This window comes from Schizosaccharomyces osmophilus, chromosome 1 (assembly GCF_027921745.1).
Source record: "Schizosaccharomyces osmophilus chromosome 1, complete sequence".
NCBI classification, from domain to species: domain Eukaryota; kingdom Fungi; phylum Ascomycota; class Schizosaccharomycetes; order Schizosaccharomycetales; family Schizosaccharomycetaceae; genus Schizosaccharomyces; species Schizosaccharomyces osmophilus.
The window spans coordinates 2708636-2734319 of NC_079238.1; the positions used below are offsets into that span (position 1 = coordinate 2708636).

The following is a 25684-nucleotide window of genomic DNA, read 5'->3' on the forward strand; positions in this document are numbered from 1 at the left end:
ATACAACAACAAAGAAAGATAAAGAAGCAATAGAAGAAGAAAGTCATGCGCTAGCACTTACCTCGTAAAGGAAGTAATTTTCGTTTCCATATTTGCCAAGCGTCTAAACGCTTGGCATGAACATCGCGAATCTCCTCCATACTGCTCCAGCCCGATTCCATCATCCGTTTTTCGACGGTATCGTATGCAGAATCTAATTGAAGGATATCTTCTAGCAAAGCATCTAAACATTTCGATCGCTCAGCAACGTCCATCTGTTTCACATCTACAGATGATAGATCCGTCTTGAGACTGGGGGAAGGAGTCTGGTTTCGGGAATTGCTGACAGAAGGGTGATGAAGATGAGTTGTGGAAACAGATAGAGGAGTTATATCAGGCGAATCAAGTGAGGAATATATTCCTGTAGTGCTAGAAGTGCGTAAAGGAGAGACACGATTTAAACGCCCTAAACGAGAGGAAGGAAGAAAGCGACGCAAAATGCCAACTCCTCGTTTGCCGCCAGAATTACATCTGGAGGTTTCACAAACTTCGTTGAGCTTATGAAAGGGCCATTTCAATTTACTGGTATGTTCTTCCAGTAAATGTGATTCCTTGTCGTTATCGAGGATAGCACAGTTTCCTCCAAAATCCGACAAGACGTGGTTTTCTGAAGAGGGTGTGTTGTTGGCGCTGGTGGGATTACTCATTGAGTGTTGCAGCCTAGTTTCATTGGAAAGGGAAGAAGGACTGGGCACATGAGCGCTATTACTGGAAGGAGCGGACTCAACCGAGTCTAGGCCAGAGTTTTCCAAATCATTGGGACTGACTTCGTTGTTGACGGAGGAATGGATGGATCCAAGATCCTGTAAAGACAAGGGGGATAAATTGGGGGTAAAACTGAGAGGACCATTGCTGGTATCGTTGGATTTGGATTCGAGGTATAAATCGAATTCCGTTAATGATTCATAAGGATCATGGTTTGAAAACTGATTCTCATATAATGTACGACCTTTTTCTTGACCCATGGAAGACGAAAGCAAAACAAGCGACCACTCAAATTAAGCCTTGTAGTGTCCAACTAGAAGGAAAGAAAAAAGAAAAAAGAAAAAAAAAAAAAAAAGAAGAAGAAGAAGAAGAAAAGAGAACAAGTCTATAGAAAGCCACACAATGATCGCTACTCAACGCGTCAATTGCAAGGAAGGACAACAAGTGAAAAGAAGGAGAAATTGAAAACAACAAGAAACACTTTTTTTAATACCCAGAATAATAACCAATACTTTATCAATATTGGTCAATTTACAAACGTAACCAAGCAAGCAAACAGAGGTACTTTCCAGCTGTTAAAAAAGTCCAATATAAGTACAAAATTCTTCACAATGTTCAATTGACGCGCCTGAGGCTTTCTGTTCAGTTATATTTATGTTATTTATCAAGTTCAGTCCTAGAAACTTGTTATTGGTAGGTGCTGGAATGTCTTAAATTTTCAGTAGCCTAAATGACCGGTTACTAGTGAAGCTTAAAGTACCTTAGTGCGGTTCGCTATACGGAGAGGAAGCAAGTCGGGCATACATTATCGGAAGACAGTTCATTAGCAATAGGAATGGATGGAAAAGTCGATTCACATGAGGCTGGAAACTGCTAAACGGCTCCGTCAACAATAGCGGAAAAGGAAGGAACGGACGGCTACGGCAAGAATTGCCTTGAGAGCGGTCGCTCCCTCCTTTCTCCACATCATCGGTGAATTTCTAATGGATGATGGTTGAGCATTTGAGCTTTCGTTCTTTTGATTCATCCAACACCTAACCAAAAAAACAATTGTTGCAAGGAACGAGGAACATCATTGTCTCGAAGATTTGTCTTTCTTTGAAACACACACACACCAAAAAAAAAAAAAAAAAAAAAAACCAAAAGACCAGCGATGGACGAATTCTTGGCTGCTCATTTTATTTACTAACGAATCCCTCGAGACTCAACCAAAGTAGTAACTAATGCGATATCATCTGTAACGAGCGTTACCACTCTATCGGGTATAGAATGCTTCTCTCCCCCTCACGGAGCCAAACAAACTGCTGTTATTTTTAGATTGTGGCTTCAAAGAGCTTCCCTTTGAATGGAATTTTCGATCATTTCTCGTAAAAAGGGAAACAGAATTAAATTCTAAGCATTCATTTTAGTGAAAAACATTGTTCTACAACCTTTTTGAACGTGGCCTCTTCCAAAGAAAAGAACTGGTTTTGCTACCCATTATGTTCTCCATTGCTACGCCCCTCCTTCCTTCAACGAAAATTAAGGTTTTGCTTATCTCGACTCTTTCTTATCTGTAGCCAATTCATCGAGCGTTGGCTTATCTAGAGCTTATCGCCAAATTATGTCGTCATTTAATGATTGATATATAAACAGAGGCGCACAACGTACAAAAAGGCGATGAAATCGGAACCGATACCTCGGTTCCTACTACGTTCTGTACTTAATTGTTTATGGCACTGAAGAATAAAAAAGTTGGTTCCATGGTACATTGGATAGATTAGTTATCGCGCCCAACAGTCGAACCAGAGTTTATCAAATCGTCTCTTAATCTCTCTGTCCATCTGGTACTTAAAGTGATAGACACCTCCTTTTCTTCCTCCATTGTGCCGTCGATTGCTGGATTTTCTTTGTTATATAACGTAGACAAAACTCTACAAGTCTTTGGTTCTCCATCAGGTTGCCTTGTGTAATAAACTGTGTTTTCTATTCTGGCACATACATCCTTTAAGGATTCATAACCATCCTTTTACAATCAAACAACCAGCTCTTTCATCATCTTTTAGATCCTTATTTATTTTGTTTAATTTAGTTTAGTTTAGTTTTTCTTTTTTCAGTTTTTATTCACGTCCATTTTGTTTTGTAACGTTCTTTTGCCCTCGTTTCATTGATTGCTGAGACTTTGTCTTTGTCTTTTTCTTTTTCTTTTTCTTTGTTGTTTTGTTTTGTTTTCCTCATTGTCTTTGTTTATTTGACGTTTCCTTTGCTACGTATAAATTATGAATTGGTCCTATGAGAATAGTAAACTCAAGGTCTTTGTCCATCGCTGGATCCTTCTCAATGCAGACTCCGGAATGACCATGTCGGAACAATTCCTTAATAACGAGGATCTCTACCCTGTTCCCAAGCGGTTTCGGCTTTGGGGTGCATGGAACTATGTTGCATTTTGGTTGGCTGATGCGATCAACATTAATACTTGGATGATTGCAGGTACATCAGTTACCAGCGGCCTTGCTTGGTGGGAAGCTTGGATCACTGTATGGGTCGGTTACACCATCTCTGCTTTGATCTTAGCTGCCGTTGGTCGTGCCGGTTCTGTTTACCACATTTCTTTTCCCGTTTTGTCTCGTAGTTCCTTTGGCATTTGGGGCTCTTTTTGGCCCATCCTCAACCGTGCCGTTATGGCATGTATCTGGTACGGTGTTCAGGCTTGGATTGGAGGTGAATGCGTAACCCTCATGATTCGTTCCATCTGGCCTTCTTTTTCTCACATTCCCAATAGAATGGAAAAAAGTGGAACTGATACATATCAATGGGTCGGTTTTTTTATTTTCTGGCTCATCTCTAATATCGCAATTTGGTTTCCCGTTCACCAACTCCGTCATTTGTTTACCTCGAAATCTTTGGTGGCTCCACCTGCGGCCATCGCATTTCTCATATGGGCTCTGGTAAAGGCCCATGGAGCAGGTGATGCTATCCACTCGCCTACGACTTTAAAAAGTTGGGACCATGGTTGGGCTGTTGTTAGCGGTATTGTCAGTTGTCTTAATAATTTTGCAACCTTAATCGTCAATAATCCAGACTTCACTCGCTTTGCTACGACCCCAAATGCTCCTTTGTGGCCTCAAATTATTACCATCCCTGTAGGGTTTGGCATTACCACATTAATTGGCGTTTTAGTCGGCTCGGCTTCGAAATCCATTTACGGGAAAAATATATGGAATCCTCTGGATCTGTTATCCAACTTTTTAGATCATTCCAATGCCCACGGTGTTCGAGCCGGCGTCTTTTTCATTGCTACAGGTCTCGGTCTTGCTCAGTTAGGTACCAATATCGCCGCCAATACTGTCTCTGCTGGAAACGATCTTTCCGCTTTGTTTCCCGCCGTAATCAATTCTCGTAGAGGAGCTTATATAGCTTCTATTGTCGGTATTGCCATGTGTCCCTGGAATTTACTTTCAACTTCTAATAGCTTTTCCAACTCCTTGAGTGCTTATGCCGTCTTTCTTTCGTCTTTTGCTGGTGTCATGCTTGCTGATTATTATGTTATTCGCAAAGGCTATCTCAGGGTTTCTAGTCTATACAGTACTGATAATAAGGGCCCTTACTGGTTTTTCCATGGCATATCCCTTCGTGGCTTCATCTCTTATATATGTGGTTTGGTGATAAACGTTACCGGCTTGGCCGGAAATATAGGAGACAAGGTGCCGCAGGCCGCTTTAACCATGAGTAAGCTGGCGTATATAATTGGAATCCTCGTTTCTTTCATAATCCATATTATCATTTGCACTATTTTCCCTGTTACTGATTGCGGCACGAAATGCATGGATGAACATCCTGAAGAGACGGAGCACTACTTGCTTCAATTAGAGGCTCCTGGAGATTTGGAAGAAACAGAAGGCGTTCCTATGTCAACTCCTGAGACCGAAAAATCCGATTCAAAGCTCAAAGATGACCATGTCCAAATTGCAAACTTAAAAGTCTAAACATATGCCAACATGTGGGTTGTATATTATTTTGGGGTTAAATTTACAGGTTTATACATAGAGTACCTTTTAGTCATGAGTTACTGAATCAATTTTTTCGATAGTAAAAAAATTAATTCAATTAAACCTGTTTATCTTTTTACGATGGAAAAAGAAAAATGAAAAAGAAAAAATCGACACCAGCAGGATTTGAACCTGCGCGCGGAGACCGCAATAGATTTCTAATCTATCCCTTTAACCACTCAGGCATAGTGTCTTCTGTTGATAAAAGACAAAAGTATCGTACTTTAAACGGTTTTCCTTTAAATTTAAAATCGCCGAAAGTGGTTTTTCATCTGGTTTGATGGAAAACCAGCAAAAAAGCAAATTGATGCCCTGTAGTACAGATTTGAATTCTACACATGGTTAGTGTCTACGGCCACACCTAGGCGAAAACACCAGTTCCCGTCCGATCACTGCAGTTAAGCGTCTGAGGGTCTCGTTAGTACTATGGTTGGAGACAACATGGGAATCCGGGATGCTGTAGGCTTTTCACTTTTGGTTTCCTTTTTGACTTGTTTTTCTGTTGCTCTTTTAAAAATTGAAGCACATGGCTTTAATCGTGATCGACATAGACGTTTGACTTAGTGATACTAGTGATTGCAGGAAGCAATGGTCATCCATGATTCAATAATTAATTATATTCCTTATTAGTTAGAAAATAAAAGATTCTATAAGGATCAATAATTAAAAAGTGCTTGACGAATAAATATAAGAATCAAAATGCAAAGATGAAACATAAACATAAACATAAACATAAGCAAAAGCATGCTGGAGAAAAAACAACAAGAACGGACATCATAATAAACAACGTTTTACTTTATGTATAAATCAATTCCCACCGCTTTCAACATCCCTAGACTGACCCGGTTCCTGGCGTAACCCTGGAGATTGCTCAGTATGTTCAGAGGTATGTTCAGAGGACGGTTGTTTAAAAGTATCATCACTACGATCGTTGAACTGGTTTTCAGGCTCTGGTGGCAAGCTGTTTAATGGGATACTATTATCATCCGTCAAGTCTTTCTATCCGATGACATCCTGAAGCCTAGAGCACTAATAATCACAGAAAAAATCCCAGAAACAACTAGAGGAATCAATATAACGATTGAATCCACCAACACTAAAAGTACCCCATTAGTAAACTTATCAAATTAAAATCCCACCATTCCACTTACGTGAAAAAACAAATAAGAACATATAGAAAGTCATGACGACAAGAACAGCTGCCACAGTAGCTTGAAACCATGTCCATACAGATTCTTTCATCGGTTCCTTTATAAAGGGGACAAGGTATTTGTATGAAAACCAAAAGTTCAATACGATTGAACCAATAAAGCACCAACCAAGCCGAAGAGCTTCATTCTCTTGTCTTCGTTGTGCTTCAGGAATTCTCGCAATTTCTGCCGGCCAGAAAATCAACCACAATAATGCCGTCAAGACATTTCGTAAAAGAATAAAGAATCCGCTTCCTCCTGTCATGTTGGTAGACGCTTCTTGATGTCTGTTTTCTGAGTACCGAGGTGCATGACCTTTTTCCAAGTCGTCTAGATGAGAATTCAAGATTTCATTGTACCGTGGCAGTTCACCGTCAAACGTTGCAAGAGTGCCCAAGCGAGGAACGTCAGCTGAATCAGCATCATTTAGCTTTTTGTATTTGTTTTTTTCAATCATTTTCTGAAATTCCTTCAAAACCTACTCAAATAGGCAGTAAACACCCAAATTCATGTCAGAACTTTCAGAACAGTAGCACGCATCTGATCCGACTAACAAGCTTAATAAAATCTACTTTATAACAACTCCGAACTACATGAATCGAGTCCACAATGGCAATGACTAGAGTTTTGCAGAGGTGAAGCTGTCATTCACCCTCTCTGACACACATACAGATAGCTAGTAAGCGTACGCTATTTTATATATATTTACAATGAATGAACTGTCCGAAATCGCTTTTGTTTGTTTCTATCGTGTAATCAAAATAAATTAAATAAAAAGAAAGATGTACATGTCAGTACAAATGTTGTTCGTGATATTTTAAGCGTTGCATTTACAGCCTTCCGATGGATTTACGAATGCTGAAAGTAAGGCTACGAAAATCTAGAGTGTTCAATCCTTTTCCCTGGAATTCATTAAGCCACGGTCACTGAACCTTCCAATACAAAGATATGCATTTCCAATCCTGTGCATGTATCATTCAAAGCAAACAGCATGGTTGTTTTGCCAAATGTTCCTTTGTTTACTTTTTGTAATAAATAACGACTCTTTTGGATTATACTATTACGAAAGTCATAATGAAAAACCAACGTTGAATAATCGTAACGAGGACTGTGACCAGTCAGTGACATAATGTCGCTGCTTTTATGAATTGAGACATGCGAAAAGCCATTACCAAGATTTTTTCAAACTCGCATCTTTGGTTTTAAGGGAACACTCGTGTTGCAAAACAAATTTTGCTTTTAAGCAAGGTCCAATTCCTTTTTTTGACAGATTTTTGACAGATCCTCGAAAAGTAGAACCAGTTCCTACGGACTTTTCTCGGCGATTCAAAAGTTGATTTCGTTTAGAGTGTAAATATCGGCGCTATTTTGGGCTCTACTTGCCATTGTAAATATGAAAAACAAATATACTCCTATTTCGGATTCTGATGACTCTTCCAAAACGCTCAATGATGAAAAGGTAGATAGTCAGTCGTCTCCTTCTGATGGTACGCCTCCTCCGTATTCAGGTAAGATTAGTTGAAATGGAAAGGAAAGGTTTATTCTTTGTGTTCTTGTTTGAACGGTTCATGATGGAAGAATCATGCTTGTTTATTTATTTGATGGGTTTGAAACTAATAACCTTGTCGATAAGTGTCAACAAACAGGGCGAATACCTCTATCCTTTTCACAAACAACGAAAGAACAGTTACTAATACATCCATTAGCTTCAACCAAATTTATTGATCTCGAAATGGCTCCTGAAACAGAAGAAAGTTCTAAGAAGAAAAGATATCTGACGCCTCGTGAATTAGCAATTGTTTTTGCTATTTTTATTGTATATAATGTATGCTTGATTATTGCGAGGGTCATTCTTCTTGTTTATGAAATATGGTTTAATCAGCTTGCCGTTTGGGTACTTTTTGGCGTTTGGTGCGCTCTATTTCTGTCATTGACAATTGGTAAGAAACTAATTTCAGGATTTTTAATGACTCACTAACTATTAGTAATAACTCAAATGCCTAAAGAATGGTTCACGCAAGCTGGAAGAGCAACCAAAAACGTATTGTCAGCTATGTGTATCTCAGTATTATGTGTGTGTTTTCTCGATGTCCTCGGTTTCACTGCGTATTATGCTGCAAAGAAGTTCACAGGATTTGAAAAGATAAACAACAATTTTTTCTATGCTGTTTGTTTTGTTAACTTTGTCTTGTTTCTTTATTTGACGAGTATGTCATACACCCGCGAAATATTCTAACTCTTCTAGTGAATGCAAATGCGCGTGAACGACTTAGATTAGTAGTCGTCGATATGGGAAACGGCATAGGAAGCGGCATAAATGGCTTAGGAAACGGAATAGGAAGCGGCATAGGAAATGCTGTGGATCATATGTTCGGTATGTACACTTTGCAAATGCTTCCTTTCGTAACATCGTACTAACCTATTTAGAAGGGACAAATCGAAGAGATGAAGCACCTCGTAACGAAGAAATTGAACTTCAACCTCTTGCTGAGCAAAGGGCTGAAGTTTGAGTTCTACCGAAGCCGCTTTCGTTCTTTACATTCGCTCCTTCTTTGGAAACATTGATGTCAATTGCAGTCTACCAAGTTCCTGTATTCGCTTCCACAAAAGCTTAGATCAGATGAACCAGCAGACTTTGATTGCTTTTCTCATTTCTCTTTCATGAATCTTCTTATTCGTTTCACGGCATCGTTCATTTTCTGCATGAATAGACACCCTTTTTAATGATTATTTAATTATTCTGAGGAAAATACCATCGTAATTAACTAGTTTTTTCCTCAACACTGTGTCGTGTCTTTCATTAATTGTAAGAACGAAACTGATTACCGCCAGAGGTAAAATTCGTTCACAGCATAGAAAGTATAAATCTTCAGATTGGAAGAATCGATTGATGTAGTTTAAAACATTGAATTACCGTTTACTTTGGGAGTCAAGTCGACGGACCATGAAAAATTTCAAGTAGAACCCAATTTATATTAAGTAACATTTTCAACCCATAAACTCATACACTCAATTGATGCTCCTGCGACCATTATGTGAATCAATAAAAAAGAGAAAACAGTGTGTTTTCAAATATTATTCTTATGATTCGAAAGCATTCACCATTTAGCCATGAAAATTACCAGATAGAACTGAGTTGAATTGGATCTTGTAGTTCATCAAAGCAAATAAAAGACTGGATCATTATTGTATAAATATCTTTACAGACAATAACAAACGTCTACGGCCACACCTAGGCGAAAACACCAGTTCCCGTCCGATCACTGCAGTTAAGCGTCTGAGGGTCTCGTTAGTACTATGGTTGGAGACAACATGGGAATCCGGGATGCTGTAGGCTTTTTATTTCTTTTAAACTTCTTTTTTGCCTTGTTGAATGTTGGTTTATGGTTGGAAATGCTTTTCTCAATTCCTTTCTTGTGAGACGTTCCTCGACAAGTAACAGGAAGCAAAAAAAAGGGACCTAAAATGAATGAAATGGATTTAAAGTCGTCTGAAGAAAAAAAAAAAATCAACTATAATATTTTCATAGAGTAGCTGCGGTCATCAATTCAAATTAATACAAGGTTGTTTCTTTGTTTCAAGCCTTTCCAACTGAATTTGAAATACCCAAAAAAAGGAAAATGGTTCATTAAAGCAATTCATAACCGATTGTGATCAGCTTTAGCCGAAGAGTCCAAAAAACCAGAAAAAAGAAGATAAATGAACGGAACTAAGTTTGCGTAGTAGGATAGATATCCGTCGGTGGAGGAGCCAGTGCATTGTCTCTTTGCTGATAGCTGGGAAGCGTAGGCGCTCTCGTGTGATCTGTTGAGCTAACAAAATCTAAACCAAGACAGGCTAAAAGAGTGGAATACAATACATAGCCCACACCGCACATTATGGTACCTACACAGTACATCAAGGTACCTACGACCATACCAATGATTTTTCCAATAGCACTGAAAAGGAATGGAAGGACACAACCCATCAAGATGACCACATAAAGCAATCCTCTAACAGTTCCGAGAATAAATGAATGAAGGCCTAATATTTTTGTCAGTAAACAATCAAATGTATCGATTAATTGGATATGGTTGAACTCACAAAAAAAAGCAGCTACAAATATTATGAATATCGCAACATGAATTATTAGAGGAGCCAAGGGCCAATTGCCCCAATCTTTAAAGCCATCGACTAGAATAGTATATGTTCGGAAGTAGCAAGATATTGCACAGACACACACCAAAGAGGGAATAATTGTAGATAACAATCGTTGCGACTTCTCTTTAAGGAATACATTATCGGGAAATTCCCCATTTAGGAATTGTAAAGCTTCACGTTTCCTTTCTTCGAAAAAGGAAGGAAAATCGCTTAATTGATTCATAAATATGTCTTTCTTCTCTTTGGCTTTCAAAGAACCTGAATTGGGTGATTTATTTGTGTCCTGTTGTGTGTACAAAGGAAGTCCCTTCTCGAGATCATCATCATAAACATTGGCATGGTATGCAAGAGGATTGCTTGATATATTAATCTTTGACATTATTGTAAAATTTGAGCGAGTCTACCGCTTCAAGTGCAATAGACTAGAGCAACTGTGAATTTCTCCTGCTCGCAAGCTTCCCAAATCACGATAAAACCAAATATCGAATGAAAACACACCCAAATAGAATTCAATTCTATTATATCATTCCAGCAAGTTAAAAGAAACCCAAAATGAATCGAATTGGCAAAGAAATGAAGAAAGAGGAAGTTTGCTCCTGTCAAGAAATTTCGCATCGCTTACGGTGTTGGGTTACAATGACAAGTGACGCTTGCGATTTCTGGTTTGTTTACAAAAATGTAAACAAACCAGGTTTTCAGCAATTATAGCATTCATTGAATTTCAAAATGGATGAAAGTCTTTGGATAATTCTTAATTGTAAATCATTTTACATTCTTCAACTACTGAAATTACGTTATCACAAAAGTGCTTAGGCAGATAAAGAGCATTAGCTAAAGTTGTTAATTTACAGATTTTATGATTTTTTTTTTTTTTTTCTTCTTAGACGAGAAACTTGTAAATGGTGACGAATTGCTAATTGGGGAGTAATACAGGAAAGCAAGTAGATTCTACTTTTTCATCAAAAAAAAACAAAAGATACAATAAAAAAGCTCAATTTGGATGATACTAAAGGAGAAAAACTGCCTCAAAACGCGATTCTTTCGCTTTCCTTGCGCAGCTCTTTGATCATAGTTAAGTCACAAATAGCCAAGTAACACAAGTCTTTTGTTTACACTTAATGTAACAGAAAACGATGATTATTTTACGAGGTTATTATAACAATGGTTATTGTATTGTAATTGTTCCGCAATAATAGAAAATTTCAGCAGTAGTAGGGCAAATTATATTATAGTCTCTACATGTCTATTCATTGTCTTGTTGGGAAAAACGAACATAGGGCTTTTAGTCGTCGTTAAAAAATACTCTGCATGAAATAAAAACATTTATCTGTCTTCGATTCATTCTGACATGACTTATAAAACCCATTTACTGATATAGCTTCTCTGAAACAACTAGACAATTCTTCGCCTTTATTTACTGACCTACTAGAAAGAACTATTCGGGCTCTTTGCTTCCCTTTTTGGCTTATGTGAATATAAATTTTGACGCTCGGCATTGAGTTATGATAAATTTCCCAAGCCAGCTTTATGGATTCCTATTCTCTAACTATTCATCGACATTTACCCTCATATACAAATCATGTTTTCCTTCATCATGTATCAACTATTTTATATAGTATATATAGATATAAAAACCGAGCATTATCAACAAGCGGCGATGCCCGAGTGGTCTAAGGGGGCAGATTTAAGTGGCATTTAAGCCGTGAACCCTGCTGTTGTAAAACGCGTGAGTTCGAACCTCACTCGCCGCATTATTTCTTTCCTTTTTGTATTTTATTGATTCATTCAATGAAAAAAAGATCGTTTCTAAATTGGATTCAGTATTGTTGATTTTCAAGTATTTATAGCCGATATGGCAGTTCAAACTTCTAAACTAAAGGGTCAAAGCATAGGTAACTATAGTATGTTTTCTTTAAGTAGTCTAGGCAATCCGTAAAGAATTGGTACTGAAGGATTCCATAGACTCCTAACTTGATATTGTATGAGACTTCCAATTTCATCCGCAATCGATTTTGGCACCTTCAAGTTCAATGAATTCACATACCAATACTATTCTACTGCTATTCTTGAGATTTTTTCTTCTTCGACTTTCGTTTCGTAAGGTAGATAACGAGATCGAATGCACTGTTTTACACCTAAAACATTGTCAGACATTCACATCAAATACCAATAAAAAACTCCAATATGCTAAAAAGGTCCTTAGTATCAAAAAGTTTGCGGTTTGCAAATGTTAGGACTTTTTCTCCATTTGTAAACAAACGATTTGCTTCTGAGCCTGGATTCTCACCAGAGAAGCAATCAAAGTCCAGCCCGGAAGAGAACAAAGGAAAAGAAGGAAAAAGTTCATTAGCGAAAGAATTACTTGAATTGAATGGGGTAAATGAGGATCCCTATGCCGGTAGTAGTGACAAGGGTCCCGAATATGTAAGCTCAACTATGCAGCGCCGTGAAAAACAGGCTCGCTATGCGTTTTGGGGCTTTATGGGTGTGCTCGGCGGTGGCATACTTTATTATGGCCGCAAGTATGCCGAGGATGAAAAGGACATGGAAAAGAAATTCCCCGCTTCTGGCTACTCACCCGTAGATTGGTGGACTCGTGTGAAAGCACGCTCTAAGAACTTCTTTGCCTACTACCAAGAACCAGCCTTTGAAAAGCTTCTTCCTGACCCTCTCCCTGAACCCTATAATCGTCCCTACACACTTGTCTTAGACTTGGACGATTTGTTGATTCACGCTGGTTGGACTCGTGAACACGGTTGGCGTACCGCTAAGCGTCCTGGCCTTGATTATTTCTTGGGCTATTTGTCCATGTATTATGAAATTGTCATCTTCACCAACCAATATTTGGCAACGGCCAAGCCCATTATCGACAAGTTGGATCCTTATCATGTTAGCGTCAGCGCTGTCTTGACTCGCGAACACAGCAAGTATGAAGATGGAAAATTAATCAAGGATCTTTCTTACCTGAACCGACCTCTTTCGAAGGTCATCATGGTCGACACAAACCCTGATGCTTATTCAAAGCAACCTGACAATGCGGTTTCCATGATTCCTTGGAAAGGTAACCCCAAAGATCGCGAATTAGTTGGCTTGATTCCTTTGCTGGAATTTATTGCGATTATGGATATTCAAGATGTCCGTCCTGTCTTGAAAAGCTATCAAGGCAAAAACATTCCTCTTGAATATGCTCGCCGTGAAGAACGACTTCGCAGCCAACTCATTGCCGATTGGCTTGAAAAGAAAAAGCATGCGAAGTCTTCCTTGTTTGGAGGTCGTCCGGTTTCTGAGCAGCCACCCAAACTTTTGATTGACATTCAACGTGAACGCCAAAAAGCTGCCTATGGCGAATTCAAGAAATATATTGATGAACATGGACCAAAAATGCTCGAAGAAGAAAAGGCTAGAGAAGCTGAACAGAAATACAGCATGTTTGATATGATCTTCAATGGTGATAAAATCCAGCAACAACAATTAGAGCAACTTCAGCAAGCGCAATCTGGTTCCGCTACTGGATCATCCAATTGAAGTGTTTATCGCTTCTAAATTTTTTCTCTGTAATATGGATTTGATTCTATATTATTCAAACCTTTTAGGAGTCTTCTGTTTAATATCTCCTTTTAATGCTTTTCTGAATGAAAACTTATAAAATAATTTTGGAATATGGTAATAAGGTCCTGCCCAATAAACCGTCTTAACATTCACTACCATGCGTTTCACACTGTACAAACGCTTTGATAATAAAGACTATCTTTCTTCTGCCTTCTATGAGGGATTCTATTTTTCCTCTATTTTCTTGGTTAATTTTGGTACTACCTCTTTTGTAAAATGTAATGTGCTTTCTATTCTCCGTATTCCTATATATCTTTTCTATATACTAAATGCCCCAAAAGGCCAATAGAATATGTGTTAGCATTATTCTTCATTTGTATTTCACACTCCTTATGGCCTTGTCTGCCGTGGGATTCATGTTTACATTCATTGTTTACCGTTACCTATTATATTACGCTTTCGGCGGTAAAGGTAACACCTAATAATTTGTTACCTGTATTGTCGTCTCTAGTGCTACGCATCGTGAATTACAAGCCGAACATACTCAGAACCAACCACCTTGAAGGATTTCATAAGAATAAGAATATAAAGACGGGTATTTAGCTCTAATTTACATTATAATCTCTCAAGAAGACTGTAAACGAAAAGTTTTCATAAGTTGGAGTGAGTTATGAGATTAAAAGATATCAATAAGAGCGCAACATTAGCGTGGTCCCCACAGGGAGTAAATAATAATCAGCCTTTACTTGCCGTAGGTGGTTATATAGGCACTGAAAGTACCAGAGAAAGTGACAATCTTTTGGAGATTTGGGATACTTCAGCTGAATCCAACCAACCAATTGGCTCTACGAACACTAATACCAAATTTTATGATCTTGACTGGGAAAGATCTTTAGATAAACAACACGGTGTCATTGCTGGTACTATAGAGGAAGGTGGTGTTGGATTTTACGACGCCTCGGCCATTTTGAGTTCTGATGAAAGCAGCGCTTCCATAGCAACCTATAAAACTGAAAACCATTCCATTCTAGGACCTTTAGATTTCAATCCAGTACAAACCAATCTTTTAGCATCTGGTGATAACAATGGTGATGTTTGGGTTTGGGACTTAAAAAACCCTTTGAAGCCCTTTTCCTTACCTAAGCAGAACCGTTCTTCTGAAGTCCATGTAGTTGCCTGGAATAGCAAGGTGTCCCATATTCTTGCTTCGGGTAATTCGTCAGAATATACCACCGTATGGGATCTTAAAGCAAAACGACAAATTTTGAATCTCTCATATATGGGTGCTACTGGTACGAATGCTACTGGCGGAGTTAATAGCATTGCCTGGCATCCTGAAAATGCTACTCGTCTTGTCACTGCTATTGATGATAACCGAAATCCTATCATATTGACTTGGGATTTACGTTATCCTACAGCACCTCAGAACGTTCTTACGGGCCATCAAAAAGCTGCCCTTTCATTATCTTGGTGCCCTCATGATCCAAGATTTTTACTCAGTAGTGGTAAAGATGGTCGTGCTATCGTTTGGGATGTTGATACCGGTGAATCTTTAGGAAACTTCCCTCGTTCCGGAAACTGGTATACTAAAGGCACTTGGTGTCCTTCTAATTCTAACCGGGTAGCAACTTCCTCCTTAGATGGGAAGGTCTCTATTTTCTCTATTCAAAGCACAAATACTGACAAAACTCATGAGGCTTCTTTGCAAGGTGTTACTTCTATCGATGACAACGAGTTTTTCAATAATCTTCCTTCAATCGCTGGCTCTCAGGAACCTGCCTTTACTTTGCCTATCGCTCCCAAGTGGTATAAAGTTCCCTGTGGCGTTCGCTTTGGATTTCCCAATAAAGTCATTCGTTTTAGTCCTGATTCAAAAAACGTTACCATAGAGCCTCTTGAAGTTGAAGAAAATGAAGAGTCTATAGATAAATTTTCTTCCACAGCTAAGTTTCAAACGGAGGATGACATAGTCTCTTTTTGTGAATCTGGTGCAAAATCTGCAAAAACAGACGAAGAAGCCAATAATTGGAAGCTTCTTAAAGCTGTTAGTCAGCGTGTATCTAGAAGTGAATTTGTTAAGCTTTTAGGTCGTGAGAATATTAAGGAAATGCATAAAGAAGACAGCACCACCGAATTAGACAAGAATACGAAAGCTTCTATCAATCTTAATGACACATCTAAGAACCAAAATAATGAGATTTATGATGATGATACCTCGTTTTATGGTAAATTATCAGACAATTTACAGAATACTACAATCTCTGATAAGGAGGTTGAATTTTCGAATGACCCCTTCAAAATATTCAACTCGGAGGACTCTGAGCTTGAAACAAATATCACAAAAATGCTGCTTACAGGTGATATATTATCTGCTATTAAGACCTGTATTGATGACAAGAAAATATCTGAAGCTCTCTTCCTAGCTACTTTTGGCGATGAAGAATGCCGCAAGTGTGTTAGAGCAGCATTTTACGAGATGCAGGAACATAAACCATCATATATGCGTCTTTCAGCTTGTATTGCTGGTAATGATTTAGAAAATGCTGTGCAAAATGCAGATCTTAGTCAGTGGAAGGATATTTTTGTTTTCATCTGCACATATGCCACTAATGAAGCATTTTCTCCTTTATGTGGTATACTTGGCAAACGTTTGGAAGACCTTGATGACTTCAGCTCTAACCGTGCTGCAGAATTTTGCTATATTGCTAGTAAATCATTACAAAGTTATGCAAATCTATGGCTTAAGGAACTTGCCAATGGTGGCGTTAGTGAGGATTCTAAGTCTTCTTATGTTGGATATGTTGATCAACTCACCAAACTTATGGATAAAGTTAACGCATTTCGCTCAATCGTTGCATATGAAGACGATGAATTGTCTGCGACTGGAGACTGGAAGTTAAGTGGTCTTTACGAAGTTTACCTTGAATATTCTAGGATTTTGCTTTCGGCTAATCATTATGAACAAGCTAGAAGTTATTTGAATCTCGTTCCTGCTTCATTTCCTGGCGCAAAACAAGAAGTTGAAAGGTTATCAATTCTTCTTACACCTGCCCCAATTCCTGAAATTAATAGGTCTACTTATGGTCCTTCTCGAAGTGTGCCGCATCCTGCTTCTTCAATTATTCCTCAGCCAATTCAATTGGCAACTAATTCCAGTAACCCTTACGCTTCTGCATACTCGAGCAACATTTCACAGGCTGCTGCTGGGCCTCCCATGACCTCTACTATTCCGCCACCTGCGGTATCGAACAATGTTGCAGCGGGCTGGAATGATGCTCCAATTGTTAATCAGCCACCATTGAGACGTGCAGCTCCCTCATTGCCTGCCGTAAGATCGCCGTTCCCTAACGCTGGAGCACCTTTGCCTCCTAATATGTCACGCACTAGTAGTACTAGTACGCTACCACCACCACCTTCTGTAGGCGCGGCCGCAGCCGCTCCCCCTCCACCAAAGATTGGTGAAACGTACCAACCGCCAGCACAAACCGTAAGCCAGCCTCCGGTGAATCAAAGCCAAAAACCGGCTAATCCTTACACACCAATAGGGGTTCAGTCTCCCACAAGGACCTTATCAGGTCTTTCTTCTCCCGCAGAGACAAAAGGTACCAGTCCTTATGTGCCTTTGGGTGGTACTGCTCGACCTCCTTTAATTTCTCCTCCCGTCCCACAAACGGCTCCGTTTAGTACCGCTGTACCTCCTCCGAAAGCTTCGGCAAATCGAGTTGTCCCTGTTCCCCCTACACCTAGCCAGCGTATCTCCTCGTATGAACCGGTAAATACCGGTTTCACCCAGTCACCACCTACGGCGATGCCTCCAGTAAGTGCCCAGGTACCTCCTCCAGTGTCTGGTTCCGCGGGTGGTACTGTACCTCCACCTCCCATCTCCTCGAGATCGATTATCTCTCCTCCGCCGCAAAATCTTTCTTCAAAGAGACAATCGATCTCTGGGCCTTCAGTTGCTACTGCTGGAATGACTACATACCCTCAGGGAGATCGCTCTCATATTCCACCTAATTTAAAACCAATTTATGAGATGCTTAATGCCGAATTCTTGCGTGTTTCCCAGAGTGTTCCTCCACAAATGTCGCGTGTGTTACACGATATGGAGAAGCGACTCAACATGTTGTATGACCGACTTAACGCAAATGCTCTTTCTAAATCATTGACTGATGAACTCTACGCGCTTGCTGTCGCATTGACGAACCGTGATTATCAAACTGCATCTAATATTCAAGTCACTCTGGTCACCACCCTTCAAGACCAATGTGAACACTGGATTGTCGGAATTACCAGACTTATTACGATAAGTAAGTCTACAGCCTAAGAGTGCTACTGCATTCTTGAAATTCGTGTATTAAATCCTTTTTAATTACATAATACAAGGCCCGTTTTTGTGAAATTTTATAGTGATGATATTACTTGTGGATAAGTTAGCACTGTTTACATGTTAATATTAGAATAAAAAATTCATTGTTTAAGTAAGCAACTGATGCTGGTGTCATATAGAATGTAATGGAGCTATTTTAATTCGACAAGATTTAGTGAAATCTCTAGTAAAAGGAAATTCTGATAAGGAGTCAACTAAATCGTGGAGAGATATCCGGCTAATAAATGTATGCAGCACTAAACACCATTTACAACTAAACAATTCTGTTCTCGTCATCAAATGGTTTGCAGATCTTGCTCATACTCAGATATTACTTGCTTAACCTTTAGAAAATCCTTCAGAAGTAGAGCGATAAATTTTGACTGGTAATGAAGGATCGTAAACCATGAGGTTTGAATAAGTTTGGCAACTAATTGATCTTGATGTTTGAAAATCTGGTGCACCGTGATTTCGACGAACCGGTCTAGGGATCAAGCTATGATTAATCCCGATAATTTTAAGACCCTGACTCGCAGCATTTTTAGGGGCATCGACAACCGTGTCAAAGTCAGAGGGAAGTTTAAAGCTGCTGTCAGGTGTCAAGTTTAATGACAGCGGAGCTTTATAAAACTTATTGTCATGGTAAAGAGTGGCCCTGGGCGAGTTCATTTCTTCGCTAGCTTTGTTTTCATCTCTTTTAGGCACACGATTTACAATTTGCTGGGATTTAGCAGAAAGAGTTTCAATTGGAATTCGAGGTGTTACCTGCAAGTTAGATTGAGATGCTTTTTGAGGCTTGAAATGAGAAGACTGTTGTTCATAAGATGGCAATAAGCAATTTTCAACAAGTTCACAAGAAATGGTTTCAGGCTGTTTTACTTTAGATGGGCTTTCATCCGAATTCATCGTTTCACTCATTAAAGGATTAGACATTTGGTTATCTTTCTCATCACTATCAAGTTTAATTGGTTTTCGAGGGAGATGAGGTGGAGAAGCTTCAGGTAATGCATTCTTAACTGCATTTGTTAAAGTATACAAGTTCTTTTTGAACCAGCTGACTCTTTTTTCTTGCCTTTTTTCAGCGTTAGGTTTTACAGCTATATCATCCTTGGAATTCCCAGGTTTATTGGCTTTTCCTGATACTAGCTTTGCTTCTTGACCATTTGGAAGCTCAGGGGATTTGGGGAAGTATCTTTCTTTGCATGATATGGCAGAGGGTCGGATAAATGGATCCCATGCTAAGAGTTGTGTAATCATTTCAGTATACTTGTCATCACAGGTAGCTGGAAGTAATTTCCTTATAGGATAGGGTCTTGTGGAAGAAAAGGAGAATCCAAGTTTGACGGCCAAATCTTTAGCAGAGGGCCAGTAGTGCAGTTTGTCTTTGACATCCAAGAGAGGATTTCCAAGTATTTCACAAATTCTATTTAACTGATCTGTCTCATTTCTTCCAGGGAATAGAGGCTTTAAGGTAAAAACTTCAAAAGTGATACAACCGAAAGCATACATATCAACTGCTTTACCATAATCTTTTGCTCTAAGCAAAAGCTCTGGCGCACGATACCAACGAGTTGATACATACTCAGTAAGTGGATCATTTGAAGTAGAAGATCGGGCTAATCCAAAGTCTGCAATTTTGACACTATACCTAGAAAATACTGGTCGGTCTGTGAGCTTCTTGACCAAAATGTTTTCAGGCTTCACGTCTCTGTGCATAAACCCATGAGTATGTATATGTTCAATTCCTCGAATGATCTGATTTAGAATATGACAAGCCGTATACTTGGTAAATGGCTTTCCTTGTCTTCGCTTCAAAATTTGATATAGGTTGGCTTCCATACATTCCATTACTAAATAAATGTTTTTGTTGGGGTCCATAAAAGTTTCCAACAAGTCGATCAAACCTGGATGTTTCGATATTTGTTGAAGTACCTATAGTCATTAGTAACAATTTTTTTTTTTTTTTTTTTTGAAATGCTATAAATAATTTAAAAAATTTGAACAATCTTACCAATGACTCTCGAAGCTTCAGTAGCTCTTGCTTTGGTTTTGGTTTACTGCTAGTCTTTAACTTCTTGACAGCCACCTAGAAGATGTTAGTTAAATCAATTGACCCTTTTTTTGCCATACTGCTTGCTCATGGCCTTGCTTTCCTTTGCGCTTTGCCAAATACACAGTACCAAAGCTGCCATCTCCTAGCTTATGCTTCACATAATACCGATCTTCAAAACGGAATTCCTTCAAATCTAAGGCTGCAAAAGGAATCTCTTTGGTCATATCCTAGTTTGAAAGAAAAGGAAGCTGGTTTGCTATGGTTAAGAGTCCTTTTCCTATATGTTTATTTTGTTTGTTTACATTTTCGCAACTTCCTACTAACGAATCCAACGATTTCATTTGTTAGGGTTATAAAAAAGAAAAACATAGAAGTAATATTAAAAGCTTTAAATTACTTTTGTATTTGTCAATTCATCAGAAGAAACATTTAAGTCTAACACTCAGAATAAGCGGTCTTTGTACTATATTTTTTAACTATAACTCTTTTTAGAATTGCCTTTTAAGTTCTAATAAGTCTTCTATGTATACCGTATATGAAAGAAAGAATCTATTACTGCTAATAAAACTTCGCTACATAACTCTTCCTTTACCACAACCCGAGCAAGGAAAATTGGGATAAAACGACAATATGAGTCTTCAAAATTATAAGGTTGCTGATATTTCTCTCGCTGCCTTTGGCCGCAAGGAACTTGAAATTGCTGAAAATGAGATGCCTGGTTTGATGGCTATTCGCGAAAAGGACGCTCAATCCCAGCCTTTGAAGGGAGCGAGAATTGCTGGATGTCTTCACATGACTATCCAAACTGCCGTCCTTATTGAGACTTTGGTTGCTTTGGGCGCTGAAGTTACCTGGTCTTCTTGTAACATTTATTCTACTCAAGATCACGCCGCTGCTGCCATTGCTGCTACTGGTGTCCCCGTCTTTGCTTGGAAAGGTGAAACTGAAGAGGAATACATTTGGTGTATTGAACAACAATTAAAGTCTTTCCCCAGTGGACAACCTTTGAACATGATTTTGGATGATGGTGGTGACTTGACTGCTCTTGTTCATGAGCGTCATCCTGAACTTCTTGTTAATATTCGCGGTATTTCTGAGGAAACTACTACTGGTGTTCACCACTTGTACCAGATGTTCCACGAGAACAAACTTAAGGTTCCTGCCATCAATGTCAACGACTCCGTCACTAAGTCTAAGTTTGATAACCTCTTTGGTTGCAAGGAATCTTTAGTTGATGGTATTAAGCGTGCCACTGATGTAATGATTGCCGGAAAGGTTGGTGTTGTTGCCGGATTCGGTGATGTTGGTAAGGGTTGTGCCACTTCTCTTCGCAATCAAGGTGCTCGTGTTATCGTCACCGAGGTTGATCCCATTAATGCTCTCCAAGCTGCCATGGATGGTTTTGAAGTTACCACTATGGAAGAGGCTGTCAAGGAAGGTCAAATTTTCGTCACTACCACTGGTTGCCGTGACATTATCCTTGGTGAACATTTCATGGCTATGCGCGAAGACTCTATTGTTTGCAACATTGGTCACTTTGACGTCGAAATTGATGTTGCCTGGTTGAAGGAGAATGCTAAGGATTGTGTCAACATTAAGCCTCAAGTTGACCGTTATGAATTGAGCAATGGACGCCATATTATCCTTTTGGCTGATGGTCGTCTTGTCAACCTTGGTTGCGCTACTGGACATCCCTCTTTTGTCATGTCTTGCTCTTTCGCTAACCAAGTCCTTGCTCAAATTGCTTTGTGGACCGACAATCAAAGCTACCCTCTTGGAGTGCACATGCTTCCCAAGAAATTGGATGAGGAAGTCGCTCGTTTGCACTTGGGTAAGCTTAATGTTAAGCTTACTGAACTTACTCCCGTCCAATCTAAATATTTGGGTATTGCATCTGAAGGTCCTTACAAGGCCAACCACTACCGTTATTAATTTCCTTAATTAATTTTGCATATGGCTTTTTGCACACTTTCATTTATAAGATTTCAACATACTCCGTTGTTTGATGTTTTCAACAGCATCATGCCACAACGATACCATGAAATATAATAATGATATTCAATTGGGTACACGTGGATTAGGTAAATAGATAATGAAACGGTTTAGACTCCTAATAAAGAAGTGAAGATGTGTACGTGTAATTATAAATGATTCATGTATCTTGAGTTAAAATGTAATATAGATTTTGAAGACTAGTTCACTCCTTCTAAGATACAAAGAAAAAAATAATAAGACAGATGTCTATAAAAAAAAGTTCCTATTTCACGCACTTCATAACGAGTTAGTTATAGGGCTTCTTCTTATTGGGATTATAAGGTCTTCGTTGCTTAACATAAGTACTAGAAATTAAGTTAGTTAATCGATCATTTCAACACAAATGTAAAATAACGGTGACTTACTCAAAAAAGCGCTCGCAAGATGCCGCATTCTCGCAATTGCTGAGCACCAAGAAATCTCCTTCTTGATAATTCAAATTAACAGCAGAGTCAGTATAGGAGTTTAGTACTTTAGGAGAAACAAGTGCCACATTTTCCATAATGGTTGGATGAATTTCTAACAGATGAGACAACGCAGATCTTTCGGCTAATTCCGGTTCCGATTTATACATTTTAAATAGGGGCTCATTCCAAGAATCAAGTAAAAATGGCGCGAAGTCATCGTTTTTGAGAAGAAAAGAACGAATGCTAATTCCATTATAATCATTTGTTGTAATAAGTTTAATTTCTTCAAGATCCATTTTGTTGCGTGTACGAATATGAGGTTTTAATGGATCAACGGGAAAATTGCGCAAAAAGCTATTACTAAGTTGTTCAGGATTCATTATAGCCTCTTTAAGTGATTCTCCTGTATTCATAATGACGGCCCTTGGATCTAATACCCAAATCCAAGAAGCTTCAGGATGCTCGTATAACGTTTCCCTGATAGCAGTGACAAGGCTCCATGTGTTTTGTGTACCATATTTGCGTTCAATGTCACGATCTTTCTTGTGTACGAGCTGATAGCCATGACGCTGAGCATACTCTTTTCTGTCCAAAAGGAGCTTTTCGAGGAATTTGGGATTATCCGAAATTTGATCGTTGCTTAAAACAAGCATCAAGATAGAATTGGGATCCTTCCGGATTGTATTTTTGGATTGAATAGGTTGTTGAAAACCATTTCGTTTGGAAGTAGTATATGTCAGTGATTTGAAGGAATATAGGCAAAAAAGCAGCAAAACCACGACAAAGATGCTCAGATATTTAGCTCTTCGTGAAAGCAAACGACCCAAGTTCATATTGAAGAAGTGAAACTGCAAAGAATCGTAATATATAGTAGCTGACTTTGCAAGTAGGAGTTAGCTTTATATCAACAGCTTTTCGTCTAGCCCGGAAAAGTAAGAAATTGAGTAAAACAAGATGCCGTGAATAAAAGAGTGTATAGGATGACAAGCTTCCGTATGAAGTTTGTTTAATAACAACAATACAGGGAAAAATGCTCGTAATACCTGGAAAATATTTCAAACAGCAGAGATACGAATGTATCAATAGTAAATATAGGAATAGTATAAATGAATGCAAGGTAAATGTAGAAGAGCTAAAAATGTAGATGGGTTCAATGGCGCACTGAACTATGTAAGCTGCCTTTACGGTACAAAGGCCAAAGATCTTTGGATTTTCCCGGAAGGCAAGTATACCTTTCCTGACAATCCAAAATTGATGAAACAACTTTTCAAAGGAAAAGATGCTTCGTTTTTGGTGCTGTTTGCTTTCTGTTGAAAACAAAGTTAGTTGAAATCCAGGCACGCGAGTTCGAAGTCATCCTTCTTTCTTCTTTGCACTTCCCTGTTATGTTTAAGTAGGCCACAGAATACTGTATTGTACGATACGCTCGAGTTCTATAATTTGACTTAACGCGATTGCCTGCTCTTGTTTGGTGCTGGGTTCACTACAGTACATTAGTAAATAAACCACGCAAGATTTCAATTCTGTAGTACTTTGAGGAGACATCAGTGATGAATTAATTTATTATAAAAAGATCAAAACCAATTAATTTAGAGAGCCTGCTATTTTTCTGGCACAGTTTCTTCATGCGCTTTTTTCTCTTTCTAGTTGGGTGAAGAGAAGGTGCCATAATGCTCTTGTAAAGGTCTGCTGAACTATACATGTTTTTCAGTTGTTTTTTTGCAATGGACATATTTTCTTACATTTTTAACGTTCCTGTGATTTGATGGATAATGAAAGCTTGTTTCTACATTGATTTTCTTTTCAACATGATTAAAGCATTGATTCTTAAACGGTGTTTTGATTGAAAATGTCTTACAAAGGCTTCAACTTAAATAATTTCTAAGGATTGGACTTGGGCTTTATGGCCGTTTTTCCCTCTAGTCAACCACGAAATTTTTCGTTTACTCATTCACTGGCCATTTGTACTCGAGTAGAGTCTTTTCCTTTTCATCTATCAACGGATTAGTAGAAAACCATATGGTTAACATATAAAAACTATTTTAAAAACTGCTCTATTCAACCATCGTTGGCTTTTCATTATTTATTCTCTTTTCTTGCGTGAAGTAAATTTCTGAAATTTCAATTCTCGTTACCAAATCTTTCAGTTCACTTTATTATACATTATGGAATCTTCAAGACGATATACTGTATCTGTAGCTGTTCCTGTGTCTTGCTTAAATGAGGCTGGCAATCTGCAATTGAAAAGTGCCCTTGTTTATCAGGTAAGGTTTAAAAGCACAGAATGCAGAAAGCGTAAGAAGCACTAAATTAACATATTTTTAGATTGCAAGACTGGCTATTGTGTACGAAATCGATGAGATTATCTTAGTTGCTGATCCGGAGAGTGTACAACAGACGCAAAATGCTACTGCTTCCTCTGATTGCTATATACGGGATCCCTTAAAATTCTTTTCTGATATTCTTGGTTATATGGAAACTCCTACCTTTATGCGTAAAACTCTATTTCCTTTACTTCCTCATCTAAAATATATGGGATTGTTCCCTGTAATTCAGCTCCGCAACGATTCTAGTCAAGTACTCGATAAAAATTTTCCCTACAAAGAAGGTTATGTTCTTAACCAGTTTCCTCGCTCCAAAAACAAATACCTTGTTCATGCTGGGTTTGAGCATCCCGTTCAAGTTACTTCTACACAACCTCTTTCAGCCAAAGACAGACTCACCATTCGGATGAAGCCACAAGCTCCAAATGCCGAAGGATATTTGCAAGGCGACATAGTCTCTTGTACAGCTCCTCGTGAAAAAGGAGGAAGGTATTGGGGATTTCAAATTCGCCATTCCAGTTCGCTAAGCGATCTTCTCAAAGGACCTTACAAGGGTGGCTATGATTTAAAGGTACAAATAAATAATTCCACCCATGTTTCTCCTGCGGATTTATCAAACAACTTAGAATCCTCTTTCCGTCACGTATTACTGTTGTTTGGAAATGCTTATGAAGACCAACGAGTTGATGACTTACACACCATCAATCCATTTCCATTTGTGCTTCCTATTCAACCAAGGTTAGAGGAAAATTTTTTGGCCGCCATGGCTCCTCTCTCTAGCGTTTTGAAATGTCATGGACGACACTAGAAACCTTAGCGATTCACTTCTTTTCTTATAAATTTTGACTG

General features: G+C 38.7%; 11 protein-coding genes and 4 non-coding genes across 15 annotated transcripts; 9 read left to right on the forward strand and 6 right to left on the reverse strand.

Annotated features, from left to right (window-relative positions):
- Positions 1 to 50: 50 nt before the first annotated feature.
- SOMG_01240 (Schizosaccharomyces specific protein) lies at positions 51 to 1004 on the reverse strand (the record flags this gene model as incomplete). The annotated part of the gene is made up of 1 exon (XM_056180033.1): positions 51 to 1004. The coding sequence occupies one exon, from the start codon at positions 1002 to 1004 to the stop codon at positions 51 to 53; it is 954 nt and encodes a 317-aa protein (XP_056037076.1).
- A 1998-nt stretch (positions 1005 to 3002) lies between these two features.
- On the forward strand, positions 3003 to 4709 carry SOMG_01241 (plasma membrane purine transmembrane transporter; the record flags this gene model as incomplete). Its single annotated transcript, XM_056180034.1, has 1 exon — positions 3003 to 4709. The coding sequence occupies one exon, from the start codon at positions 3003 to 3005 to the stop codon at positions 4707 to 4709; it is 1707 nt and encodes a 568-aa protein (XP_056037082.1).
- A 174-nt stretch (positions 4710 to 4883) lies between these two features.
- On the reverse strand, positions 4884 to 4965 carry SOMG_20059. The gene has a single exon. It is a non-coding gene; the product is annotated as a tRNA-Ser (tRNA).
- Positions 4966 to 5123: 158 nt separating this feature from the next.
- Positions 5124 to 5238, forward strand: SOMG_10036. Its single transcript, XR_008803569.1, has one exon. It is a non-coding gene; the product is annotated as a 5S ribosomal RNA (ribosomal RNA).
- A 341-nt stretch (positions 5239 to 5579) lies between these two features.
- Positions 5580 to 6419, reverse strand: SOMG_01242 (uncharacterized protein; the record flags this gene model as incomplete). The annotated part of the gene is made up of 3 exons (XM_056180035.1): positions 5580 to 5771; positions 5813 to 5868; positions 5924 to 6419. 3 exons carry the CDS (start codon positions 6417 to 6419, stop codon positions 5580 to 5582), a joined length of 744 nt encoding a protein of 247 aa, XP_056034994.1.
- Positions 6420 to 7355: 936 nt separating this feature from the next.
- Positions 7356 to 8472, forward strand: wtf12 (wtf meiotic driver; the record flags this gene model as incomplete). Its single annotated transcript, XM_056180036.1, has 5 exons — positions 7356 to 7470; positions 7669 to 7902; positions 7948 to 8169; positions 8208 to 8336; positions 8390 to 8472. The coding sequence occupies 5 exons, from the start codon at positions 7356 to 7358 to the stop codon at positions 8470 to 8472; spliced, it is 783 nt and encodes a 260-aa protein (XP_056037154.1).
- Positions 8473 to 9184: 712 nt separating this feature from the next.
- On the forward strand, positions 9185 to 9299 carry SOMG_10037. Its single transcript, XR_008803570.1, has one exon. It is a non-coding gene; the product is annotated as a 5S ribosomal RNA (ribosomal RNA).
- Positions 9300 to 9671: 372 nt separating this feature from the next.
- SOMG_01244 (uncharacterized protein) lies at positions 9672 to 10481 on the reverse strand (the record flags this gene model as incomplete). Its single annotated transcript, XM_056180037.1, has 2 exons — positions 9672 to 9985; positions 10046 to 10481. The coding sequence occupies 2 exons, from the start codon at positions 10479 to 10481 to the stop codon at positions 9672 to 9674; spliced, it is 750 nt and encodes a 249-aa protein (XP_056036271.1).
- A 1272-nt stretch (positions 10482 to 11753) lies between these two features.
- Positions 11754 to 11853, forward strand: SOMG_20060. The gene is given in 2 exon segments: positions 11754 to 11791; positions 11810 to 11853. It is a non-coding gene; the product is annotated as a tRNA-Leu (tRNA).
- A 433-nt stretch (positions 11854 to 12286) lies between these two features.
- On the forward strand, positions 12287 to 13627 carry tim50 (TIM23 translocase complex subunit Tim50; the record flags this gene model as incomplete). Its single annotated transcript, XM_056180038.1, has 1 exon — positions 12287 to 13627. One exon carries the CDS (start codon positions 12287 to 12289, stop codon positions 13625 to 13627), a length of 1341 nt encoding a protein of 446 aa, XP_056034989.1.
- Positions 13628 to 14321: 694 nt separating this feature from the next.
- On the forward strand, positions 14322 to 17975 carry sec31 (COPII-coated vesicle component Sec31; the record flags this gene model as incomplete). Its single annotated transcript, XM_056180039.1, has 1 exon — positions 14322 to 17975. One exon carries the CDS (start codon positions 14322 to 14324, stop codon positions 17973 to 17975), a length of 3654 nt encoding a protein of 1217 aa, XP_056034990.1.
- A 381-nt stretch (positions 17976 to 18356) lies between these two features.
- mde3 (serine/threonine protein kinase, meiotic, STKc MAK-like Mde3) lies at positions 18357 to 20294 on the reverse strand (the record flags this gene model as incomplete). The annotated part of the gene is made up of 3 exons (XM_056180040.1): positions 18357 to 19949; positions 20029 to 20103; positions 20148 to 20294. 3 exons carry the CDS (start codon positions 20292 to 20294, stop codon positions 18357 to 18359), a joined length of 1815 nt encoding a protein of 604 aa, XP_056034991.1.
- A 406-nt stretch (positions 20295 to 20700) lies between these two features.
- Positions 20701 to 22002, forward strand: SOMG_01248 (adenosylhomocysteinase; the record flags this gene model as incomplete). The annotated part of the gene is made up of 1 exon (XM_056180041.1): positions 20701 to 22002. One exon carries the CDS (start codon positions 20701 to 20703, stop codon positions 22000 to 22002), a length of 1302 nt encoding a protein of 433 aa, XP_056037153.1.
- A 349-nt stretch (positions 22003 to 22351) lies between these two features.
- gmh4 (Golgi alpha-1,6-galactosyltransferase Gmh4) lies at positions 22352 to 23344 on the reverse strand (the record flags this gene model as incomplete). Its single annotated transcript, XM_056180042.1, has 2 exons — positions 22352 to 22409; positions 22470 to 23344. 2 exons carry the CDS (start codon positions 23342 to 23344, stop codon positions 22352 to 22354), a joined length of 933 nt encoding a protein of 310 aa, XP_056035001.1.
- Positions 23345 to 24676: 1332 nt separating this feature from the next.
- On the forward strand, positions 24677 to 25643 carry SOMG_01250 (SPOUT domain containing methyltransferase; the record flags this gene model as incomplete). Its single annotated transcript, XM_056180043.1, has 2 exons — positions 24677 to 24775; positions 24837 to 25643. The coding sequence occupies 2 exons, from the start codon at positions 24677 to 24679 to the stop codon at positions 25641 to 25643; spliced, it is 906 nt and encodes a 301-aa protein (XP_056035188.1).
- Between the last annotated feature and the right edge of the window lie 41 nt (positions 25644 to 25684).